The sequence below is a fragment of the Symphodus melops genome (genome assembly GCF_947650265.1).
Source record: "Symphodus melops genome assembly, chromosome: 1".
Taxonomy (NCBI): Eukaryota; Metazoa; Chordata; class Actinopteri; order Labriformes; family Labridae; genus Symphodus; species Symphodus melops.
This window is the reverse complement of record NC_136691.1, coordinates 19215951-19237235: the sequence shown is the minus strand read 5'-3', so window position 1 is coordinate 19237235 and position 21285 is coordinate 19215951. Positions and strand designations below refer to the sequence as shown.

The following is a 21285-nucleotide window of genomic DNA, read 5'->3' as shown; positions in this document are numbered from 1 at the left end:
AAGATGACTGGTCAGATTGCACAATGTGGAAAACCCTGTAGATCAGACTTACACTGGATTCTGAATGCATTTACATGTTGGCATTTATGAAAGATCATACATTTGGCTGCAAAACATTCACTTCAATTTCAATGAAAAAAAACTATATTTCATCCCTGGGGGCAATTCAAAAGCACACAGAGCAGCAGCATAAGGACGAAAACAATGTAAACTCAAAATATAAAATATCAGTGTTTTTCTTCTAACAGACTCAGAAGCCTCTAACTTAGACAAACCTGCAGGACTGTGATGGTCATGATAGTCCAGTTACTCTGTCTGCTTGCTGGTGGTGAGACATGAATCATAGTTAACACTTTACAGTGATGGGACCAATAATATGCAGACAGTTTGAATGAGTCATGAGTTAAGTGACTTCATGCATGCATCATACATCCATCAGGCCACTTTGACTTATTAAAGCGATCTCATGTTTACTGGAGGAGAAGTTCAGGAAATGTAATGTCCTACTTAATATATTCACAGCTATGCATCAAGTCAGACAGATATCAGTTACACAAAACAGAAGTATAAGACAGGCCCTCTTATTGCAGAATGTTTCCAAACACACAACAGAAACATTTCAAAATATCAAAGCTATAAGATTAATTTGCTGTCGGTGCAACTACCCATGATAACAAAGACTTTTTGAAGTCCCCCCCCCCCTCTCTCTGAGAGACGTCTATAAATACTGCTGCTGACGTCGAAAGTGTCCGCCATCTTTGACGAGAGCTGCACTGCTTTCCCCCCATTAAAGTAGAAGTGAGGAGGACTCAGCCGACGTACAGTGCCTTTGCAGCATCCCAGTCACATAGACAGAGAGGCTGGAATCGGTTAGCTGTTGATATACGCAGTCCTCTTCTCCCATTCTGAGTGCGGGGCACCGACGTCAGGCACAGGTAAGAACCAACATATTCACTACTGGATTTTAAACCATTTTCGTTTGAATCGTGTTGTTAAGTATTGGCTATGTATGCTCTGAAGTCATAGATTTCTGTTGTGAGTGAAACGTGAGCTTTGGATGTCTGTTGTCTCCACCCAAAACTATACGGTTAAAAACGCGCTTTTTGTACATGGGGCTTTATGTTGTGAGTAAATGTGCTTCATTGTTATCGGGAAGAGAAGGCAGAGGAGAGGACTGGATAGAGGGAGGAAGGCAGCGAGGCAATGCGTGACCTCCCGGGTGATAAATCAGAAACGCGCAGTGGATTGTTGCGCGGAAGGATGCGCTGCGCTATAATGCGTATATTCAATGTGGGCGTTTTCTATCTTTCAGCACCGTGGACAGCGCCAGAGAGAGAAAACGAGGTGCTGAAAAATGTCTCTGCGGGTTGATAGTTTTGCACAAACCTCAAATTATAGAAGAGGTGCGGGGTTGTTTCTGTGCTTTTAAAAGAGGATGTGTGTTTATTCAAATCACTGGGGCTGATAGATAGAAACGTGTCTCACACCAGGACGGCTGCCGATGCCGCAGCACGATGGCGGATCATGAATCAGTCCGTCGCACTCACGTCAGACAGACAAAAAAAAAGCAAAAGAAGAGCAGCCCCGCTGTTTTGAACAGAGGAGTCAGGTTGATTGCGCTGGATGTGGTGTGATGGAGAGAATGCATGTAATAGTAAACTGCGCCATGGTGAAGTCGGTGGGAGGAGGGTAGCCGATATAAACAGGAGGGAGGGGGTGAGACATGATCCAGCTCCAAGAATGCGTCGCTTCCTTTATTTATTTTTATACGCAGTGGCTTTTCCCCACAAACACTCGATTTCACGCCAAAGAGGTCCAAACGATCCCCGCGGTTTGCCGGAGGATGGGAGAGGAGGGTGGTGTTATTCCGGGGAGACATGGAGGAGAGTGCCGGGGAGGACCGCGGTGAAACCCGCACTATGACACCCAGCCCCCTCCTCCTCTTACTCTTCCTTCCCTTGAGTATCTTATCAAACTAACCAGCCCGCCGTCTCCGAGGCGACGCACATCCCTGTCAGGGAGCCCCGCACCGTCCGTCAAAATGGCTGAGTGGTACATGGGCACATGAGAGCTCACCATGCGCCAGTGTGTATCAGTTCGGGGCTCTGCATTCATAATGCTGGACATTAAGCTGCACATACACTCCATATTGCGCGGGTGAAGAAATAAAAACGTCAATCTGTTAAATTGGATGATTCTGCAGGTGTTTGTATAAAAAACAGTTGTCATATGTCGACCTCTTGTTTTTAGTGAAATGACGCACCTGCGATACCTGTCACGCACGGCGCACAATACAATAGCTGCTGTACGAGAGGAACACGAGCCTCATGACGCACACACGAGACATGACTGCAAGGTTTGACGACGCCATGGATTAGATATTAAAGCCACGCTGATCCTGACATGATATTTATTACCACATGGAGTGGAGGGCTCGCTGACTGACGCTCACTGACAGATGTTGTCGCTTAGCGTTGATTGAATGTTTGCCACATCACTGGAAACCATGAGTGTGCATTGTGACACTTACATTACATCCTCCAATCACGTTCTCTTATTGAGCCTATGTTGATTTGTAATGACATTAATAAAAACAGACTGTATTATAATGTCAGGAGCAAATCGATGTAAGTCTATTTCTACAGGAAGAGTATCTCACAAGCTTTGGTCACAGCCAGCTGTGTGTTCATGATAATGGTGGATTATAGCCTGCAGTATGCAAAGAGCACAGTAAAGCCTCAAAGGATGCTCCAGTTGCCATGACCGCTATACCAATATCACTGCGGCTTGCACTGTTAAGACTGCAGAGAGGGAGAGAGTCAGAAAGAGGCAGAGGGTGGTGTTGGTGAGTTGTGGTAATGGGAGGGGGTGTCAGGCCTGTACTGCACTCACTGCATGGGGCTGCTTTCAGGTTTAATGGTGACTCACAACACCATCACATCTTCTGATTGTTTCTCACAATCACCCTGACCATTGTTCATTTCACACGGGTGCGTTCCCCCCTGCCCGCTCTCTGCTCTGTGCTGTAAAGGAGCTAAAGCCTCCGTGATCGATGCTGGTGAATATCGAGGCGACTGGCTGGCTGCGCATTGCGTGTTTTGGTGCAGGTGCAAGCGGTGATTTTGTTTCCCAGTAGCAGCTCATTTTTCTTTCAATCTTACTTATTAAGTGTCATAGTCGTGGGGATAAACCGCTGTAATTATACATGAATCCAGAGGAATGCAGAGAGGGGTTCTGTCAGAGTTTTTGTGGTTTGAAAGATTGCTAACAGGCCAAAACCAACCATTCACCTCAAGAGTACACATGCATAAGCAACATCACACATTAACCCCATACTAGAGCCACATATGTAAACGCTGATACATTAGTCTGTAATGAAATGAGACAGTCACATTTGTGGTTCCTTGTTAGACGAGCACAGAATGGTCTTTGGAATTTCTCAGGCTGTTTCTCTAAACTGGAAAGGTTTGATCAAAGTTTGATGTTTTCTCCTTGATGAAAACATTTTGATGTTTGCATTCACACATCAAACACTGCATGGATAGTTTAATCTTCCTCACTAACAGTCATTTGTATGAATGAATAAAAATGTGTTTTGCCTCATGTTTAGTTCAAAGCTGTAACTTGACATTAAAAAAAACAACAAATCTTGTACAGAGTCACAAAAAGCAGAGCGCATTCGGCTCCGAATCCAATCGAGACGAGGAGATGGAAAGGACTTTTCCTGCTTGAAGAAGGGAAAGAGAGGCTGGCACCTTTGGTCAAGGGAATTTTTAAATTGCCCTGGAGCGAAGAACTCGACTTTCTCACTCCTTCCCAGGTAAAGTACTGTGGACTGGGAGTGTAAACTAAGTCTACTGCGGTAATGTCTCCCTGTCACAGTGGAGTTCAGGTTTTAGCTGCATGACAAACAAAATCATCCTCTCTTGGATTCAGCAGAGCTTGTGCTGTTGCTGCTGCTGTCGCATTAGCAACTTTGAGAAGTCCCAGGAATACCCTGTGGCGCTCAAATTCACTGTTTTCACTCTTGATTTTGTGAATAATGATGTCCATTCATAGTCCAGAGCCATGAAAGACATTTCTGTCTATAAAGGGATCCTTTATGAAAACATCAGACCAGGGGTTATTCTTTTTTTGAGGTGAATTGATTATGTTAGTGCCAAGTTTACAATGGGAAAGAAAATACTGGAGAGTTTACTGTTTGGATTTCTACCAGGAGTTACGCACCACAAAAGTGTGCTGCGCTGTGCTGTCTACTCATTTACAGACAAAGATGTTACGATTAAGCTACGTTAAATCGATTATTTCACATAGAAAACTTCAAAGCATGTTTTAAGTAGAAGTTGTCAAATTGATACAGCAGACTTTATATCACAAAACACCTTATAAAGGGGAAGTTTGACATACTGGGAAAATCTTTTTTCTCATTTATACCTCATGTTAAAAATGTAGCGATAGTGTGCAGCTGGTTTGTTTAGCTTCACTTAATTAGCCTGACTCTCTCTGGATATTTAATCTCGACATATGACCTTTAAAGATTAGAAGTGGGATAGTACTGTAGCATCCATGATCTTGCATAATGTAACTGCTAAAAATAGTACAACATGTTGTATTTTCACTGAAGTTTCACAAGTTAAAACGTGTTAATTAGTCAGCTTTAAGCGTGCTAAATGTGGACGGAGGCAGGGCGCTCTAAAGCCAGGCAGTCGTGTCGCCTGCTCCATGTGCTGGGGCTGAAGTCCTCGTCACAGCAGCCGTGGGTTCAGGTCCAAACTCGGCCCTTCGCTGCATGTCATCCCTCGCATTTCCTGTCTCTCTTCAGCTGTCCTGACTAGTAAAGACAAAAAGGCCAAAAAAATGTACTCCGAGCCAGACGACAGGTTTCCACTGTTTAAAACCTTTGAGTCGGCGTACGAACTGGAAAGGGGACAAGACATCGTCACTCTGCAACAAAGTGGATTTCGGTATTTGTAACAAATATTCAAACTATCTTTGTAAAAAAAAAACATTGGCAAGACTGAAGTTATTTGAAAGAAAGAACAGGGAGTGTTCATTTATCCATGTGAGATATATGAGAGATACATAACAGTAGAGGGGCAAAAAAAGCAAAGCAGAGTGAAGTGAAGGGTTTAGCTTTTAGTGTCCAGTCAGCCCTCGCGGGACAACCTCTCACTTTCTCAGAGACACACTGCATGAGAACAAAAACAGAGAAACAAAATGGCTGCTCCCAAAGCTCAAGCTATGACGAAGCATATAGAGAAAGATAGTGGTGCATTGGCTCCTCACCAAACCGCATTCGAAGAGTTTTTTTAATGACAGCATTCATTTATAGCTCTTTTAGTTTCCATATGCCTCTCATTGAATGTTTGAGATGTAATCTTTTAAAATGTGTTTGATGGGTTTTTCAAAACTTGTAGAATGATGTCTTTGCTTTATATAGTTTAAGAAAAATGTCGATGAAGGGAGAAGGTTTCAGAAACGAGGAGCCTATGTAGATGTTGACACTCCTTTCAAAGCTCACATAGCTTTACCTCAGTTGTGTCCTTTCACAGAAGAGATATGACAACTGTTATCTTCCATGTGCTCATTTCATTAGCTTTTCTGGCACTGAAAATTAAGACCAAAAAAAATCTTCCATCTTTTTAGCATTTAGGAGACAGTTATCTGAGAGGCTGCTCCACTGCGCTGTCAGGCGTCGTCATCATTCTGCCTTCTGTCCTCTCGGCCGCTCTCTCAGGGACAGATTATCTTTCTTTTGATTAATGAAGGGAATTCAAGGAGGGATGATGATTAAAAGGAGAGGGAGAGAAATCAAGGCGTGAGATGGGGAGTGGAAAATGAAAAGATGGAGAGAAATAATATGAGCGAGGGAAGGAAGACTTAGTCATAATCGATGATTTCCACATTGAACTATTCAGAGTATAACGTGAATACTTTAAATGTGTGAAAGATATTCTGATGTAAAATACAGATTATTGTTAGTTTTAGAACAATTCTTAGAGTATTAGAAGTATTTTCCAGATTATATCTATTACTACAGTACAATGCTATCATACTATACTTTAAATAAACTCTGTCTGATATTTTAGTACAGGAAGCGCAAGGTTCCGGACACGTCCTGCCCTTGTGCATGTTTAGATATAATGTAGTCTGCTTCAGTAACACGTTAATTTGTAGCCTCAAACATATCACTTACTACACATCATTAGCCATTTTCGATCATCTTTATACGACTAAAGCTTCCATTTCCAGAATGAAAGCATGTATAGACTTATTATCCCCGTGTCAGCGAAGCATAAAGTCACCAATTAATCTGCTCGGGTCAACATGAATACGCCCTCCGCCCTCTAGATTACATGGCAGTGTGTGCTCAGGTGCAGGGACAATACGGCTGTATCAGTCTTCTGCAAACATGAAACTGTTTGGAGTGTGGCGCTGCTTTCACTCGATGATTAGTGATGTGCTCCGTGGTGTTTTTTGGTGATATTGTTGCTGTAGGTCTTCCTGTTGGGTTGGGTAATTTATGATGCTGCAGTGCAGCTGACTGAGCTTGTTGTTGCAGAGAAGCATCTACAGAAGAGGTTTTATAAAACACTTAAACAACATGACATGTATAGACTGTTTCACTTCTCTCTGCAGCACACGTGCACACATTGTAAATCATGTGGGCGTATACCGTGTCATGTGTTAAGGCTAAGTAAAGATGATCTTAAATCGTCATCAAACCAGTGAAATGGATTTTATATTAATATCACTTGTTTCTTGTTGTGCTGGTCAGAATATATCCAGATTACTGACATTTATTCCCATTCACTATATGAATCATGTCTCGAAATGCGTTAAAAGCTGCGCAGTGTGAATATTATTGATTATCTAAGGGATGCTCGTTGTCCTGGAGGTCTGCAGCTTACTGGTACATTTAAATGTGAATTCATTCTACTAGTGTTTATATTTCTAAAAAAAAAATTACCAAGTCACCAAAAAAAGACGAAACTAACGCTGCTGCAAGCTCATCAGTGACTCAGTTTGTTTTTCCTCTTCTTTGTTAAAGTAAACTAAATGGGTTTGTTTTTTTGGGGTTGTCTGTTGACAGACATCAGCAAATGTGACATGAACCGACACCAGGAGTAGTTCAATAGCTGATTCAGATTAGGGCCTATTTTCTTTTTACTGAACAGGACAGCTGAAGAGAGACAGGAAGTGTTGGGCCGGATTAGAACCCACAACCTCTGCAGCAAGGACTCTGCTTAAAAACATTCTTTTCTTTTCACTCATTTCAGATAGTGTGCACAAATGCTTATCAAACATCACTTTGACAGATATTGTACATTTAATACTGATTGGACAGAAAGGTGACATTTGACATATAATCCTGATCATTGTAGTCTTTCAGAAGGTTTTTTTTTTTTCCTTTAAGGATGCATCTCATTTCTCTTTTGTCTTTGTTTTAATGACGTCTGAAATATTTAAGAAGCTCTTATAGTGGCCTGGCAGAGGACCCTGACTTGGTGCCATTAAGTGCTTGTGTTTCTGTGAAATCAACCTCTAGAGATCACTTTATGAAATTCTCTTTTATGAGTCTTATACCTCACTGTAGAAATATGCTCGAGGCCAAAACGCTAAATTACTGACTGAAGAGCTCGATATTTAAACAGGACATAACAGTGAGATGCTCCTCGACATTGTGAAACATCTGGGGGTGGGGGGGGGGGGGTTTGTCTTTGCACTGTCCTGCTGGTGTGAACATTTCCAGCCAGAGATTCCATCCAAAGTGTGGATATAAAACAAGACATCTGTTGTATTTTTCACCCGGGGAGCCTGAGCTTCTCCCTACCCTGACTTTTATTGCGTCGTAAAAGAGAGAGTGTGCTTCTAATTCAAAACAGGCTTCGGAGGCCTGAACAGAAATTGCTTGCTTGATTGTTGGTCATATATTCCATCGCACCCACGTATCCTCCAAGCCCCCACCACACATTAAACCATCCAATGTTTCCGCCTTTTAGCTTTCGCTCCCCACGTCAGTCCATGAGCACCCCTCCCCGCCATGTTTCGCTTGTCAAATGTCATATCTCCATGGCCGTCAAAATGTCTTCTTTAATAACCACATGGTCATAAATCTGGCTCTGGGGCCTCCTACGAGCTGGCTAATGATGCAGCCGGGCCCCCCTTCCCCTGCAGACACCACAGAGGTGACAGCGAACATGTGTCTGAAGGGCGGGGAAGGTGGACAAACTGATTCTGGTTTGCTGAAGATGTGGAATTTATCCTTATTTTGCTGCTTTTTCTCATCTGCCTGCAGCATTTAATAAACAGCCAAGTGGTGCAAACTCAAGATGTTCTCTTTTCTTGTCTCTCTGTCTTTTGTCTCTTTTGCTGTGTTCTGCATTTGTTTCCAAAAAGCTGGAGGCAGGCTGATAAGGAGCCGTGCAGCTACAGATAGCGATGAGGGGGTCGGTCAGCCTTATATCACCATGCTTGCCCTTGTCCTCAGCCTCATTCTGTTTGGTCTCTTTTAGCAAAATGCAGCAGCAACACCTGCTTCAAGAGTGGTGATACGTGCTGTTCCCAACCCAGTTTGGTCTGTTGAATCAATACAAAGATTTGACTTTTGATTTTTTTAACCAGTTCAGAGTCGAACAGAACATCCATATCAGCCCTCGTAAGTCTCCTGACTCTCCAGTTCAAGAAAGAACAGGCTTTATGAGAGTGGGTGTGACCATGACACAAAGTGACCTCCCATCAAAGATGGCTTCAGCACTTTAAGGTAGCAGTAACCTGATATTCTTCTCTGAGCCACGTTGAGTTTTAATAACCCTGACCTACACCTTTTTTTATTCACAATATATTTATTCAACATTTTTCTCAGAACATACAACACAGCTCAGGCACGACAAGACAATATAAACAGGTACAAAATGATCACTGGTCACCTCCATACGACGTACAACTTCTATAACAAATACAACGGAAAATCACCAACTGTCATTCGCGACCTTCTTTCTCCTGCTTCCTGTTCTTCAAACACATAGCACATTGCCTTGGGCATGCATAGGTCCCATAATGTCTCATGTGATTTACCTTTGTGTTGTATGACATGCCTTGTAGGTCGCTATAAACAAACTATGTGTGAATTTTTTGTATCTCAGAGCGTGAAGGGCAGTATTTGAGGGTCCTGATATATATATATATATATATATATATATATATATATATATATATATGTATATATATGTATATATGAATATATCCATGAGATTACATGAATATAAACATGACTGTACATCCTAAGACTGTCCCTTATACTACTTGATAACCTGCTTTGGTTTATTTTATCATTTACATTGGATTCCTCAAGATGGACATTCAAAACCTCACATATAAATGTTTCAGGTAAATCTGTCCCTTTATGAACAACATCATGGTGCTTTACTGCACATAGCATGGACTTCTATGTGTATCTGCATCAGAGATAACAGCATAGTTCTGTTTGTTTAGCATAGTATTTTCACAAATGTGTAGTCCTCATAGCATCACATGGCAACCATTTTTAGGTTGATTTGACTATCATGTAGATTTGCTGATAAATGTGCAACTAATATTGAAGTGTGTTTGAGTGTTTATGAGACTGTTTTTGTAGGGATGGGGTTTGAAGATTTATTCCCTTTTAGAAATGTTCATAACATTAATATTACTTTAAATTTAAATTAATTATCTCTTGTATTCTCAAGTACTTTCCTTCACGATAGCACAATACGGACTGGTCACACTGGTCAAATGAACAGGACTTTAATGGTTGAAGTGTGCTTGGGCACAGTACTGATTGCCAGTGTGACCGCGCCCTGAAAGAGATTGTGTAGTGTTAATCCCTGTCTGAGGCAGGTATCCTGCATTGTTATGATCCTCCTTCTTCTGCTCTTTAGCCATGTGTTTCTGAGATGTGGCTGGTTGCAGTGGGTCCAGATGAATAAGTGATGGGGTCTTGGACTTCTCAGGTCAATAATGCATGGCATTCTTTGTAGAGCGGGCCACTGGGATGTTTCTGCAGCACTTAATGTTAGCTCCTCTGTGGAGAGAGAGAGAGCTCCAACCTTGGCTTGTTGTGTAATGTTACATCATTGTTGATGTTACTCAGGCTCCCAGTGGATCCTGGACAGGTAGAGTCATTTTATCATCATGGTAATAATGTGTTGAAACGTCCAAACAAGAAGGCCTTTGAAAGAACAACCATTACGGACATCTGTTATATTGTTCTTTGTACCAACATGAATGACTGCTGCAGAGTTTTTAATGACATGTGATATTGTTTATATTCATCATTGCAGAATGACAATTTAAATCACTTTAGTGCCTCAGTCACAGCAGTCTTATGCAGGAGCGATAACAGCCTGAAAAACTGAAGTAGCCGTCATCATTTTATATAACATGATATATTTATACAAGAACAATTGACATGGTTATCTTGATTTCTATACAGCAACATTTAATCCAGTTACTGTAGTCTGAATGCTGTGTTCCTATATCTTTACTTTATATATATATATTTTTTTTATTGTTATATTTCGAACATGTGAAGACAATGACAAAATAATAATAAGAAAATAATCAATAATTTTTTTTAAAAAGTAACATGTCCAAACAAGGAGTAGTAAGAACTATAAACTTATTTATTACTACCCCTTCTCCATTCACAATCTTAATCACATATTGCTGTCATTTCAATTTGATAACATAATAAAGTGAAGGCAGTTTCCGAGATTCTTCTCTTTTTTTTTTCACAGTACTTTTTTTTCTGTTATTGTGAGCTTCCTTCTTCCTCTCTGTACTTTCTAAAAATCGCTTGTTTATACCTGTATTTGAACTGAGTCAGGCTCGTACTTTGCCTCATTCATAGTGTTCCACAGTCTTACCCCCAGGATTGAAATATAAAGACGTTTCATGGTGGTATGCACACATTAGTTTACATCATTTGGTCTTGAGTTTAGCAGTATAAATTGGATTCTATGTGTGTCAGCTACATGGATATTATTGACTTAATGTATCATCCACACTCCAGTGGTGTCTCACATAAATTGAATCTGTTGTGAAACACACATCGCCCATTTTTAAGCTCGCACCTTCATTGAAAATCGTTCTTTCAGAACGGTGAAGTTAAATGTTTAATACAATAACAGACGTGAAAAGTCTGAAACTGAACTGGAAGGAGAGCAAAATGGAAGCCAACATGCACACACTCAGAGCCAGAAAGAGACACACACACACGCTGGCTCATTTGCATAAAAAAAGTCAACAAAGATCGATTGTGTTTCTTTCCACGAGTTAAATAAAAGCTCTACTGTTTTTATCTCTATGGTTATTGTCCACTATATATGAATATGTCTGTCTTAAAGATGTTATGCAGCCTGTTTTAATTCAGTTATAGGACTTCTTTGTAGCAATAATAAGAAAAAAAGATGTGACTAACTTGCAGATTGTATATTTTCTATAGTGTTTTTTCTCTCTTAAAAAATGACACAATTTAAATCTTTACAAACTTAAACTATGGTGATTTAATATATATAGAAAATGATCTTTATTTTATTTCAACATCTCTTTTGTGGATTTCTATACGGTTATGTTAATGCTCATATTCTTTATATACATTTATAATGACCACAGATGCATCTGTATTAAAGTATAGTTCCATCATATGCAGATCATAAAGTCATATATCTTGTTAAACTACTAGTTTAGCCAGTTTCAACAAGGTTGCCAATTTATTTACACATTTTATCAACAAAATGGTTTAAGAAATCTATTCTTCCAGGTAGCCAAAGACAGCTCATCAAAGCTGTTTTCTAAAGAAATTCAACATGTTAACTTTAATAACTCTGATGCATTTACTTATTATGTAACTCATCACACTGATCTGGCTCTGTGACTCAGAAAGCATCTGACAGTTAAATGCCTTTATGTAAATCCTCTTATTGATAAAGACATTGGTCTGCATTGGGGATCTGCATGTTGGATCACTTTTATTAGGAAACATTTAAGTTAAAACTTAATCATTTTTATGTAGACTGATTCATGTAGTTTTAAAGTTGTTGTTGAATTTTTATGTTATAGTATTCTCTATGTTTTATGTTTAATTTATTTTAAGTGAGTGAGTTTTAGGTGTGTGGTTATTGTTGGGTTTACATTTTGTACGTGTAGATGTTTAGTCATCCAGGTCATGGTAAATCTAAACATAAACCAGATGCAACTGGAGTCTTCAACTAAGTCCAGTTTCCTTTAGGTCAAGCTTCAGTTATTTTAATGTCTCTTGTGTATTTTTTTGACTGTATTTTGAAGGCTCATCTTAGGGAGCTGTCATCAGCTTACAGTCCAAATACCCCTTTAAACTGATAAAATTAGATAAATATGATACGATATGAATATTTTACATATACACTTTAAATCAGTATTTTGCATTTAAATTATTGGCCAAATATGTGTATTGATGTACACTGTATCTACTTTATTACTCAGGGTGTTTCAGTGAATAGTGTTGTAGTCAAGACCACACTAACTGAGACCCAGACACACCTGAGATCAAAGTGCTCCAAGACCAAGTCAGGGCAAGACGGAGACAAGACCAAGTCAGGGTGAGACGGAGACAAGACCAAGTCAGGGCGAGACGGAGACAAGACCAAGTCAGGGCGAGACGGAGACAAGACCAAGAACCAGAAACATGAATAAAAAATCATCATCCTGTGTGCAGAGGGTGTGTGACTCACCTAGACTTAGCCTTGAAACCTAGATTCAGATTCCAACTACAGCACTCAGTGAAAGAGAAGGAGGAAGATATCTCTGAACAGTACAAGCCAAATGAAGGACAGAAGAGGGATATTAAAGGAGCGAGTGGAGGACAAGTAACAAGAACGTGTTGAGGGGGAGCAGATGGTGGGGGGCTAGCAATCTTCTCCAGGTAGAACAAGATTGGACAGAGTATGAAATATGCCGTCCTCTGGGGTGCAATATGCAGCGAATGGAAATAAGGATATCTTCATACCTTTGGTTACTTTCCCCTTGGTGATTACACTGAAACATCACTCTTGGAGTAAACACAGTGTGGGACGGATGATAGGTGGGGAGCTATAAAGATGAGTATTCTACTCAACATTCACAGTGTTACTTCTGGCTACACGTGTTGGATGCTACATATATGATTGTGTATAGCCTGCTTTTTGCTCCTCACATTTTTCAAAATTCTATTGATGTAGTGCAGCCTTAGTCCAGAAATCGCCCTGGAAACCATGATAAATGTCACATGTCACATATAACAGGAAGCATCTTTCACGTGTTACAAATAAATTCAAACAGCTAATTCATGAACATATTCCCAAAGCGTCTGTGAATGTGCTCATGTATTCAGTGCTTACATGACTTTGTGTGTTTAGCGTACCGTGCTGCTGGGTTTTGTCAGTTTAATGACTAAATGGTGGATTTTGGTGCTTCTGTGTTTGTTCCTGTTCTTTATTGCTTCCCTTTTGACCAGAGGTCCAAAGGTCACCATTTCCTGCCATAAATGTCAACGTCAGTGAAACCTACGATAGAAAGGTGTTAGAAACACATGAGCGTGTGTGTCAACACACAGGAATGACTTTGTTGAAAATGAACTGAGGGGGAAAAGTAGTTGTGTATCACAAAATCAGTCAATAATTATTTCTGTCATGCCAAGTTTCTATCTGGACGCATAAAGAGATGATACTACTTTCTGTTAAGAAAAATGGTATGGGGGAGATAAGAGAAGATAGAGATGGATTTATCCTTTGTATTCCAGTTTGTATCAGGTAGTGCCCGATCAGCTCGCTGAAGGTCAAATGGATCGAGAGTATTTGAAGCCACCTGTGTAGAAGACGCTTGGTGTAATGAAGGAGGGTTTTTTTTTTCTTAAATAAACCAGATACACTGCTGAGTAGGCGATATATAGTTTGTCCCTGGTTTGAAGCGCATTTTGTATTAGAAATGTTTGTATTGGAGCGCGAGGGGTCTGGTTGTTCGGGCACCATCTCCTTGTTCAGAGGCTTCAGTCTTTAAAGCAGGTGAGCCAGGTTTAAATCAACGCTGTGACTCCTTTCCTCCATGTCATTCCCCACTCTGTGTTCCTGCTTTCCAACTCTTTCCACTGGCCTGCCTCAACAATAAGAAATAAAAAGCCCCTAAAAATTCTTTGAAAAAAAAATGCTGGATTAGTTGTTGAATTAGTGTAGAGGTGATTTTATCGGAGTTATGTAACTCAAAGCAGCATAGCTACTTTGTCAGATAATTTGACCCAAACCCAAGCACAGTTATTAATGTATTCATTAATGTTAGCATGTTATTGTAAGCAGCTTGATTTAAAGCACGCAGTGCTGAAGCTGACTGAAATAGAAAACACAAAGCTTATAATTGGGACATAAAGTAAAAGGTCAGTCTGGCCTGTTCAAACTTAATTGCTTGAAATTGGTTACGTAAGTGGACAGGCCGACGATGATGGCCTCTCTTCCTTCAGCGAGCCGCTCTGAAGAACAAACTCGATTCAGACATTAAACTGCACGGACTGACCGGTCGGGTTTATATAACATGGTGCTGCTGCTTTGAAGCAATGCAGGTCAGGCAGAAGAAAGGAAAGAGGGAGGAAAGTAAATGCAGGGAGAGATGAAATAACCATGCTGAATGAATATAACCGATTTATTATTACATTTAATGCACAATTAATTGTAAGATCTTTAGGTATTTCAGTGGTTTTCCCACCTCAGTCATATAAAGTGACAGTTTAATAAATGACGTATTAAAGAGGAGCCTGAAAAAAAATGCAAAATGTGATCATTACTATGCAGCTGTTGATCTGAGGACGTATTAATGACTGCATAAATCCACATGAAGGAAGATGATCAACACACCACCCACAAGGCTTTATGATGCAGACCAAGGCGTTTTGTTATATTGCTGCAGCAGTAAAAAAAGGTTTCATATCCTGTGTATGTGCACCGAGTGTGAGGCACCAGCAGATGTTGTTGTGAACATCTCTGGACACACAACACGTACAGAGGAACCTACGAGGCAGATAATCAACCAGACTGCATGCTCAGTCACCAAGATGAGACATGTCCAGGTGGACTCAGCCGTCTGTCAGAGATAAGATACAGGCTCTGTATTTGTCTCTACCAAACTTCGGATTAAAGATTCATAATGTTTATAAAGTGATTGTCATTTAGTATCAGTCTCACTGAAAACTTGTGCATGGAGGACTTAGTCCACAGTGTAGAGGATTCATATTTCATTGGATGCAAATTGAGTATAAGGACTTCTTCCTTTTTTCCAGCCAATGCTTTTACCTCTCCACCAGCAGTGTTAATATGCAGAAATGTCCTCATACATTTATGCAGAGGTTTCTATCCTACCTTCACCCAAGTGCCCTGATGAATGAGCTTCTTTAATGCACTAAAGTATGTGCACCCTCGGTTCATGCTGAAGGGCGTCACACTTAGCCTGTGCTAGGCCTTTTTTTTTGCCACCGGTGGGCAGAAGAAATATGGTCCATATGGCAGGTTTACTTTATCAGACATATGATACAGTGTGTGTGGGATAGATTTTTTATTTAAATAAGCTTTCTGTCTTTGTTTAAAAGAAATTTAAAGGTGCATTTAGAGAAAACAAAATCAAGTTGGGGGCCTAGAAATGAAAACAATAGCTTGAAAAGGATCCAAAGACTTACGACGTATGAACATGAAGTGATGTGTTTCATGACTACATCTCAATATCCAAACATTGGATTACTGCTTTAGACCTTGTGAAATAGCATTAAAAGTGGAGTAAGACACAGTAAGGCCTTTATATTCATAGCTCCACTAAATATTATTAGACCATCAGAAAGCAATTAGAGACTAACAGAAAAAAAGCAATGAATAAAATGTGTTAATCCAGGTGGTAGAATAGTTTCTCTGGCCATCAAATAAATGTAATCCTAATATCAGCCAATATTATCATCTGCTTGATTGAACGTTCAGGCTCCAGTCTGAACACGCGTTAAACTTGTGTGACCGCTGATTGATTGAAGGAGAGTCGAAGCCTTTGAAAAGCTGCAGATGGGTGTTGATTCTCAGTGATTTGTTGCTACATGTCTTCCTTTAACCTTGTTCACTACGGTGTTATCATCATGAATTTCATGTAGCAGGTTGTTTTAAATAAAGACAAAGTCTTTGAGTGTCCCTGAGGATCTGCTCAAGAAATGTGTCGCTCCCAATTTATAAACGTATCATCCAATGACTCACCATTGTTTCCCCCCCGGGCGGTAACAGCCGTCAACGTGAGGGGATTCCAGAAAACTGAGGGAAGAAATAGTTTTGATTCTGAAGGGGGTTTAAATAACTTGAATGCTAATTTGAAGGCATTTCTTGTAGCAGTATGCACCAATGTGATTTCTAACTCATCTGACACATGACAAGATGTTTCATGATCAGCTTTAGAGTAATCCTACATCTGGAGATATCTAAGTGTTTGGCTTGTGATTCCAGCCTCTTATATGACCTAAAGCAGAGGAAAGGATCACAGCTACAGGACTAACAGGCTGTTTATGTCTCTCTGTGGCTAATCCTCCAAAATCCCAGTCAACCCTGTCTGAGACTGGCATTCCTCTACACACATCAGTCGTCTGCTCTCTTTCCATTGATTCCTCAACAAACTCCTGCTGCAGTGGCTTCTTAATCCTCCATTATACAGCCTGTGATGGTAAACAGAGACAGAGGCTCCCAGTCTGTGTCTTGGTTTTATTTTTACGTTCACTGTAGACCCTCTTAAATGAGATCCAAGTCCATTTGGGCTCTTCGTTGCGATCCAGGCTTTCTTTCTTTGGTTATTTTCTTCTAACCCCTCAGGAATGTATTTGTCTCGCCTCTTCCTTTTAAAGCTGTTATTCAGACTAGGGTGCAATGTTTCACCTTGCTAAGGGGCATCTGGACCAGGCACATGCATAATGATGATAAACAGGAGTTGGACGTGTACATGCTCCTTTTGGCTAATCTTTGAAATCTTGGGTCCAGAACATCTGAGGCTGTAAACATTGTCTCTTGTTGCCAATGGTGCCTTTTCCTGCTCCAAACTGTCCGCCTCCTCTCATTGCTTCAGAGAGGTGAATGAATAGAGGGGTTTTTATTGAAGGAGGCTTTAATGTTTACATTTTTCATTATTGAAATACTGTATTGTATGCTCTTTGTGATCTTCACCAATGTAAGAATTGAGCTTTTTTCCTGCGCGCTTATCATGTTTGAAATGATCTTGGCTTGTAGCCTCATCAGTTATCCACTGGCTGGATATTTGTCATGCCTCGTTGGAGTCCACGCTTTCTATTGCAGCATCCAGCTTCATGCCTTTTTTTCTATTGCTTCTCTCTTCCAGCCCTCCCCGAAATCCCACTAGGATCTTCTCTTCCCTGTTGGAGACCTTCTCCACCCCCCACATCTAGCAGCCATGGCAGATGATGCGGACATGCGCAATGAGCTGTCAGACATGCAGCAACGTGCCGACCAGCTGGCGGATGAGGTGAGAAGAACACGCTCTTTACATCACTGCCATATATGTGGTGATGCTGCACGTGTGGGGGTTTTTTTCTTTCTTTTTCTTTTTCAGTTTTATCAAAAAATTGGACACACTTATGTGACTGTGCTTTCATGTTCCACAATCTTAAAAATGTTCAGCATGTCAAACATTTTGCAAAACTTCACATGATAAATCTACAACCAAATGTGTTTAATAAATATAGAGTCCTAATATTGACTCACATGTTCCATAATGTGCAGGAGGTTTTATATCAGAAAAGTGAGACTAATGTTTAAAAGTAACTACATGTAACTCATACTCTGAATACATTGTAACAGACAATATACAATATGCCGCTGTGTGTGTGTGTGTGTGTGTGTGTGTGTGTGTGTGTTGTGTTTAAGAGCACATTATACCAGTGTGCACACTCATGAGTGTGAAATTTACCGAAGGGACGGTCACTGTGTGTGTGTTCACATGTTGAAATTCCCCGATGAGCGTGTGCGTGTGCGTGCGTGTGTGTGTGTTTGTGCTTGTGTGTGCATGTTTGTGTGTTTGCCATCAGCAGTCAGACTGAGAGACAGAGAGAGAGAGGGTCTCAGCCATGGCCCAGAGCAGATGAACCCACACCCCTCTAGCTTCACATATGACTCACACAGGCACAGCTGAGCAGAATATTAAACACACACACACACACACACACACACACATGCGTGAACATAGGGCATACACAAAATGGCGGCATCAGAATAACAGTTTTTTTTTCTCTGTTGAAATGACCAGATCTACAGAGAGGACAACAGCTCATTTCTGTTGATGTGTCAGATTAGAGACGTTCATATACTCAACAAAAATATAAACGCAACACTTTTGTTTTTGCTCCCATTTGTCATGAGATGGACTCAAAGATCTAAAATTCATTCCAGATACACAATATTACCATTTCTCTCAAACATTGTTCATAAATCTGTCTAAATGTGTGATAGTGAGCACTTTTGCTTTGCTTTCCATCCCACCTCACAGGTGTGCCACATCAAGATGCTCATCAGACACCATGATTAGTGCATAGGTGTACCTTAGACTGTCCACAATAAAAGGCCACTCTGAAATGTGCAGTTTTGTCTCACAGCAAAATGCCACAGATGGCGCAAGCATTGAGGGAGCGTGCAATTGGCATGCTGACAGCAGGAATGTCAACCAGATCTGTTGCTCGGGCATTGAATGTTCATTTCTCCACCATAAGCCGTCTCCAAAGGCGTTTCAGAGAATATGGCAGTACATCCAACCGGCCTCACAACCGCAGACCACGTGTAACCACACCAGCCCAGGACCTCCACATCCAGCAGGTTCACCTCCAAGATCGTCTGAGACCAGCTACTCAGACAGCTGCTGAAACAATTGGTTTGCATAACCAAAGAATTTCTGCACAAACTGTCAGAAACCGTCTCAGGGAAGCTCAACTGCATGCTCGTCGTCCTCATCGGGGTCTTAACCTGACTCCAGATCGTCGCCGTAACAGACTTGAGTGGGCAAATGCTCACATTCGATGGCGTCTGGCACGTTGGAGAGGTGTTCTCTTCACGGATGAATCTCGGTTTACATTGTTCAGGGCAGATGGCAGACAGTGTGTGTGGCGTCGTGTGGGTGAGCGCTTTGCTGATGTCAATGTTGTGGATCGAGTGGCCCATGGTGGTGGTGGGGTTATGGTATGGGCAGGCATCTGTTATGGACGAAGAACACAGGTGCATTTTATTGATGGCATTTTGAATGCACAGAGATACCGTGATGAGATCCTGAGGCCCATTGTTGTGCCATACATCCATGAACATCACCTCATGTTTCAGCAAGATAATGCACGGCCCCATGTTGCAAGGATCTGTACACAATTCTTGGAAGCTGAAAATGTCCCAGTTCTTGCATGGCCAGCATACTCACCGGACATGTCACCCATTGAGCATGTTTGGGATGTGCTTGACCGGCGTATACGACAGCGCGTACCAGTTCCCACTAATATCCAGCAACTTCGCACAGCCATTGAAGAGGAGTGGACCAACATTCCACAGGCCACAATTGACAATCTGATAAACTCTATGCGAAGAAGATGTGTTGCACTGCATGAGGCAAATGGTGGTCACACCAGATACTGACTGGTTCTGAGTCCCCAGACCCTCAATAAAGCAAAAACTGCACATTTCAGGGTGGCCTTTTATTGTGGACAGTCTAAGGTACACCTATGCACTAATCATGGTGTCTGATGAGCATCTTGATGTGGCACACCTGTGAGGTGGGATGGATTGTCTCAGCAAAGCAAAAGTGCTCACTATCACACATTTAGACAGATTTATGAACAATGTTTGAGAGAAATGGTAATATTGTGTATCTGGAATGAATTTTAGATCTTTGAGTCCATCTCATGACAAATGGGAGCAAAAACAAAAGTGTTGCGTTTATATTTTTGTTGAGTGTAGATGTATGAAATCAGATACACAAGGGGGGAAACATTTTTTAAAAAGTAAAAGAGACCTTGAGCTGAAAAGGAAGAAGAAGATAAAAAAGGACTGGCTACATCAAAGACGCTCGCTCTCTTATACCCTCCTCCTCCTCTCTTTGTTAAATCGACTGTGCACTCAGTGAGCGCAGCAGGACGAAGACGTGTCCCTGTAAGAAGCACAACATATCACAGAGCGCTGTCCCTATCGAGTAGCTTGAGCTAGCAAGCTGTGCTGTGCAGCTACAGGCGTCTTAGCATGCAGCTTTGTGTCTATACACAACTAATAATAGACATCTAACAGACTCTAAGGGAGTGATCAAAGCTTTCTTTATTATAAGAGTTAAAAGCTGCTGTATTTTCAGAATTCACTGGTGAGTTCCCACATATCGAAAATGCAAGACTTTGGCAGTATTTAAATCTTGAAAGCCTGAATGACATAAAACGTTTAGGGAGTTATATTTTAAGATCACGATCAGAAGTAGGGCATATTCAGTATTTTAATTCAGACAGTTACTTTTTATTAGTTAATGTTGGGTTCTTGTCAATAAATATGAAACATTGATCTATTGTGTTACCCTCTGATTGTACACAATTCAATAACCAGACACATCATATACAGCGTACACACCTCAGTGAATCAGATGGATATGTTCCTTATTTGAGGATTCAATGTGAAACTGAACTCTTTCTCTTTTTTGATAACTTCGGCTGTCTGAATGTGTCACAGTGGTATCAAAACTGACCGTGTCTTTTATTCCTCCACAGTCCCTGGAGAGCACTCGTCGTATGCTGCAGCTGGTGGAAGAGGTGAGAACAAAACAAGCATTTAACAATTAGTGCAATGAATGTACTGTACATCTAACAAACAGCTGTGCCTTATTCTTTATCTGGACTCAGTTTTACTTGGACACAGTCGTCCGTGGTCTTCCCAGGGGATTTTTTTTAAAGTTTGGAATTAGTTTTGATTTAACCGTTTTTATATGACTCTGTTTTAACAGAGAGGAATAATTTTAATGAGTAAGCTCCTGATTGATCGATTGAACCAAATATAGTGTATGCTAACACAGTGTTAGCATACAGGTCATTTATGTCCACGTGTGGGTTCCTGAATTGAAATATTGAAGACAATAGACGTGTATTTGTGCACAAATGTTGCAAATGAGGAAAATTGCAGAAAAGTCCCGCCTCTGATACGGCAAAAAGCCAATCATTGATTTGGATTTTGGGGTGGCCAATCAGATTTCAGGTAGTGGCAATGA

The 21285-nt window shown here is 40.9% G+C and overlaps 1 protein-coding gene across 1 annotated transcript in view; it reads left to right on the top strand.

Moving 5' to 3' along the window:
- The first annotated feature begins 768 nt into the window (after positions 1-768).
- snap25a (synaptosome associated protein 25a) overlaps positions 769-21285 on the top strand; it is a 37904-nt gene continuing 17387 nt past the window's right edge. Inside the window, exons 1-3 of the mRNA XM_079353456.1 lie at positions 769-935; positions 17395-17538; positions 20792-20833. Coding sequence (XP_079209582.1) covers positions 17467-17538; positions 20792-20833 — 114 coding nt within the window. The 5' untranslated portion in view covers positions 769-935; positions 17395-17466. The remainder of the gene's footprint in view (positions 936-17394; positions 17539-20791; positions 20834-21285) is intronic.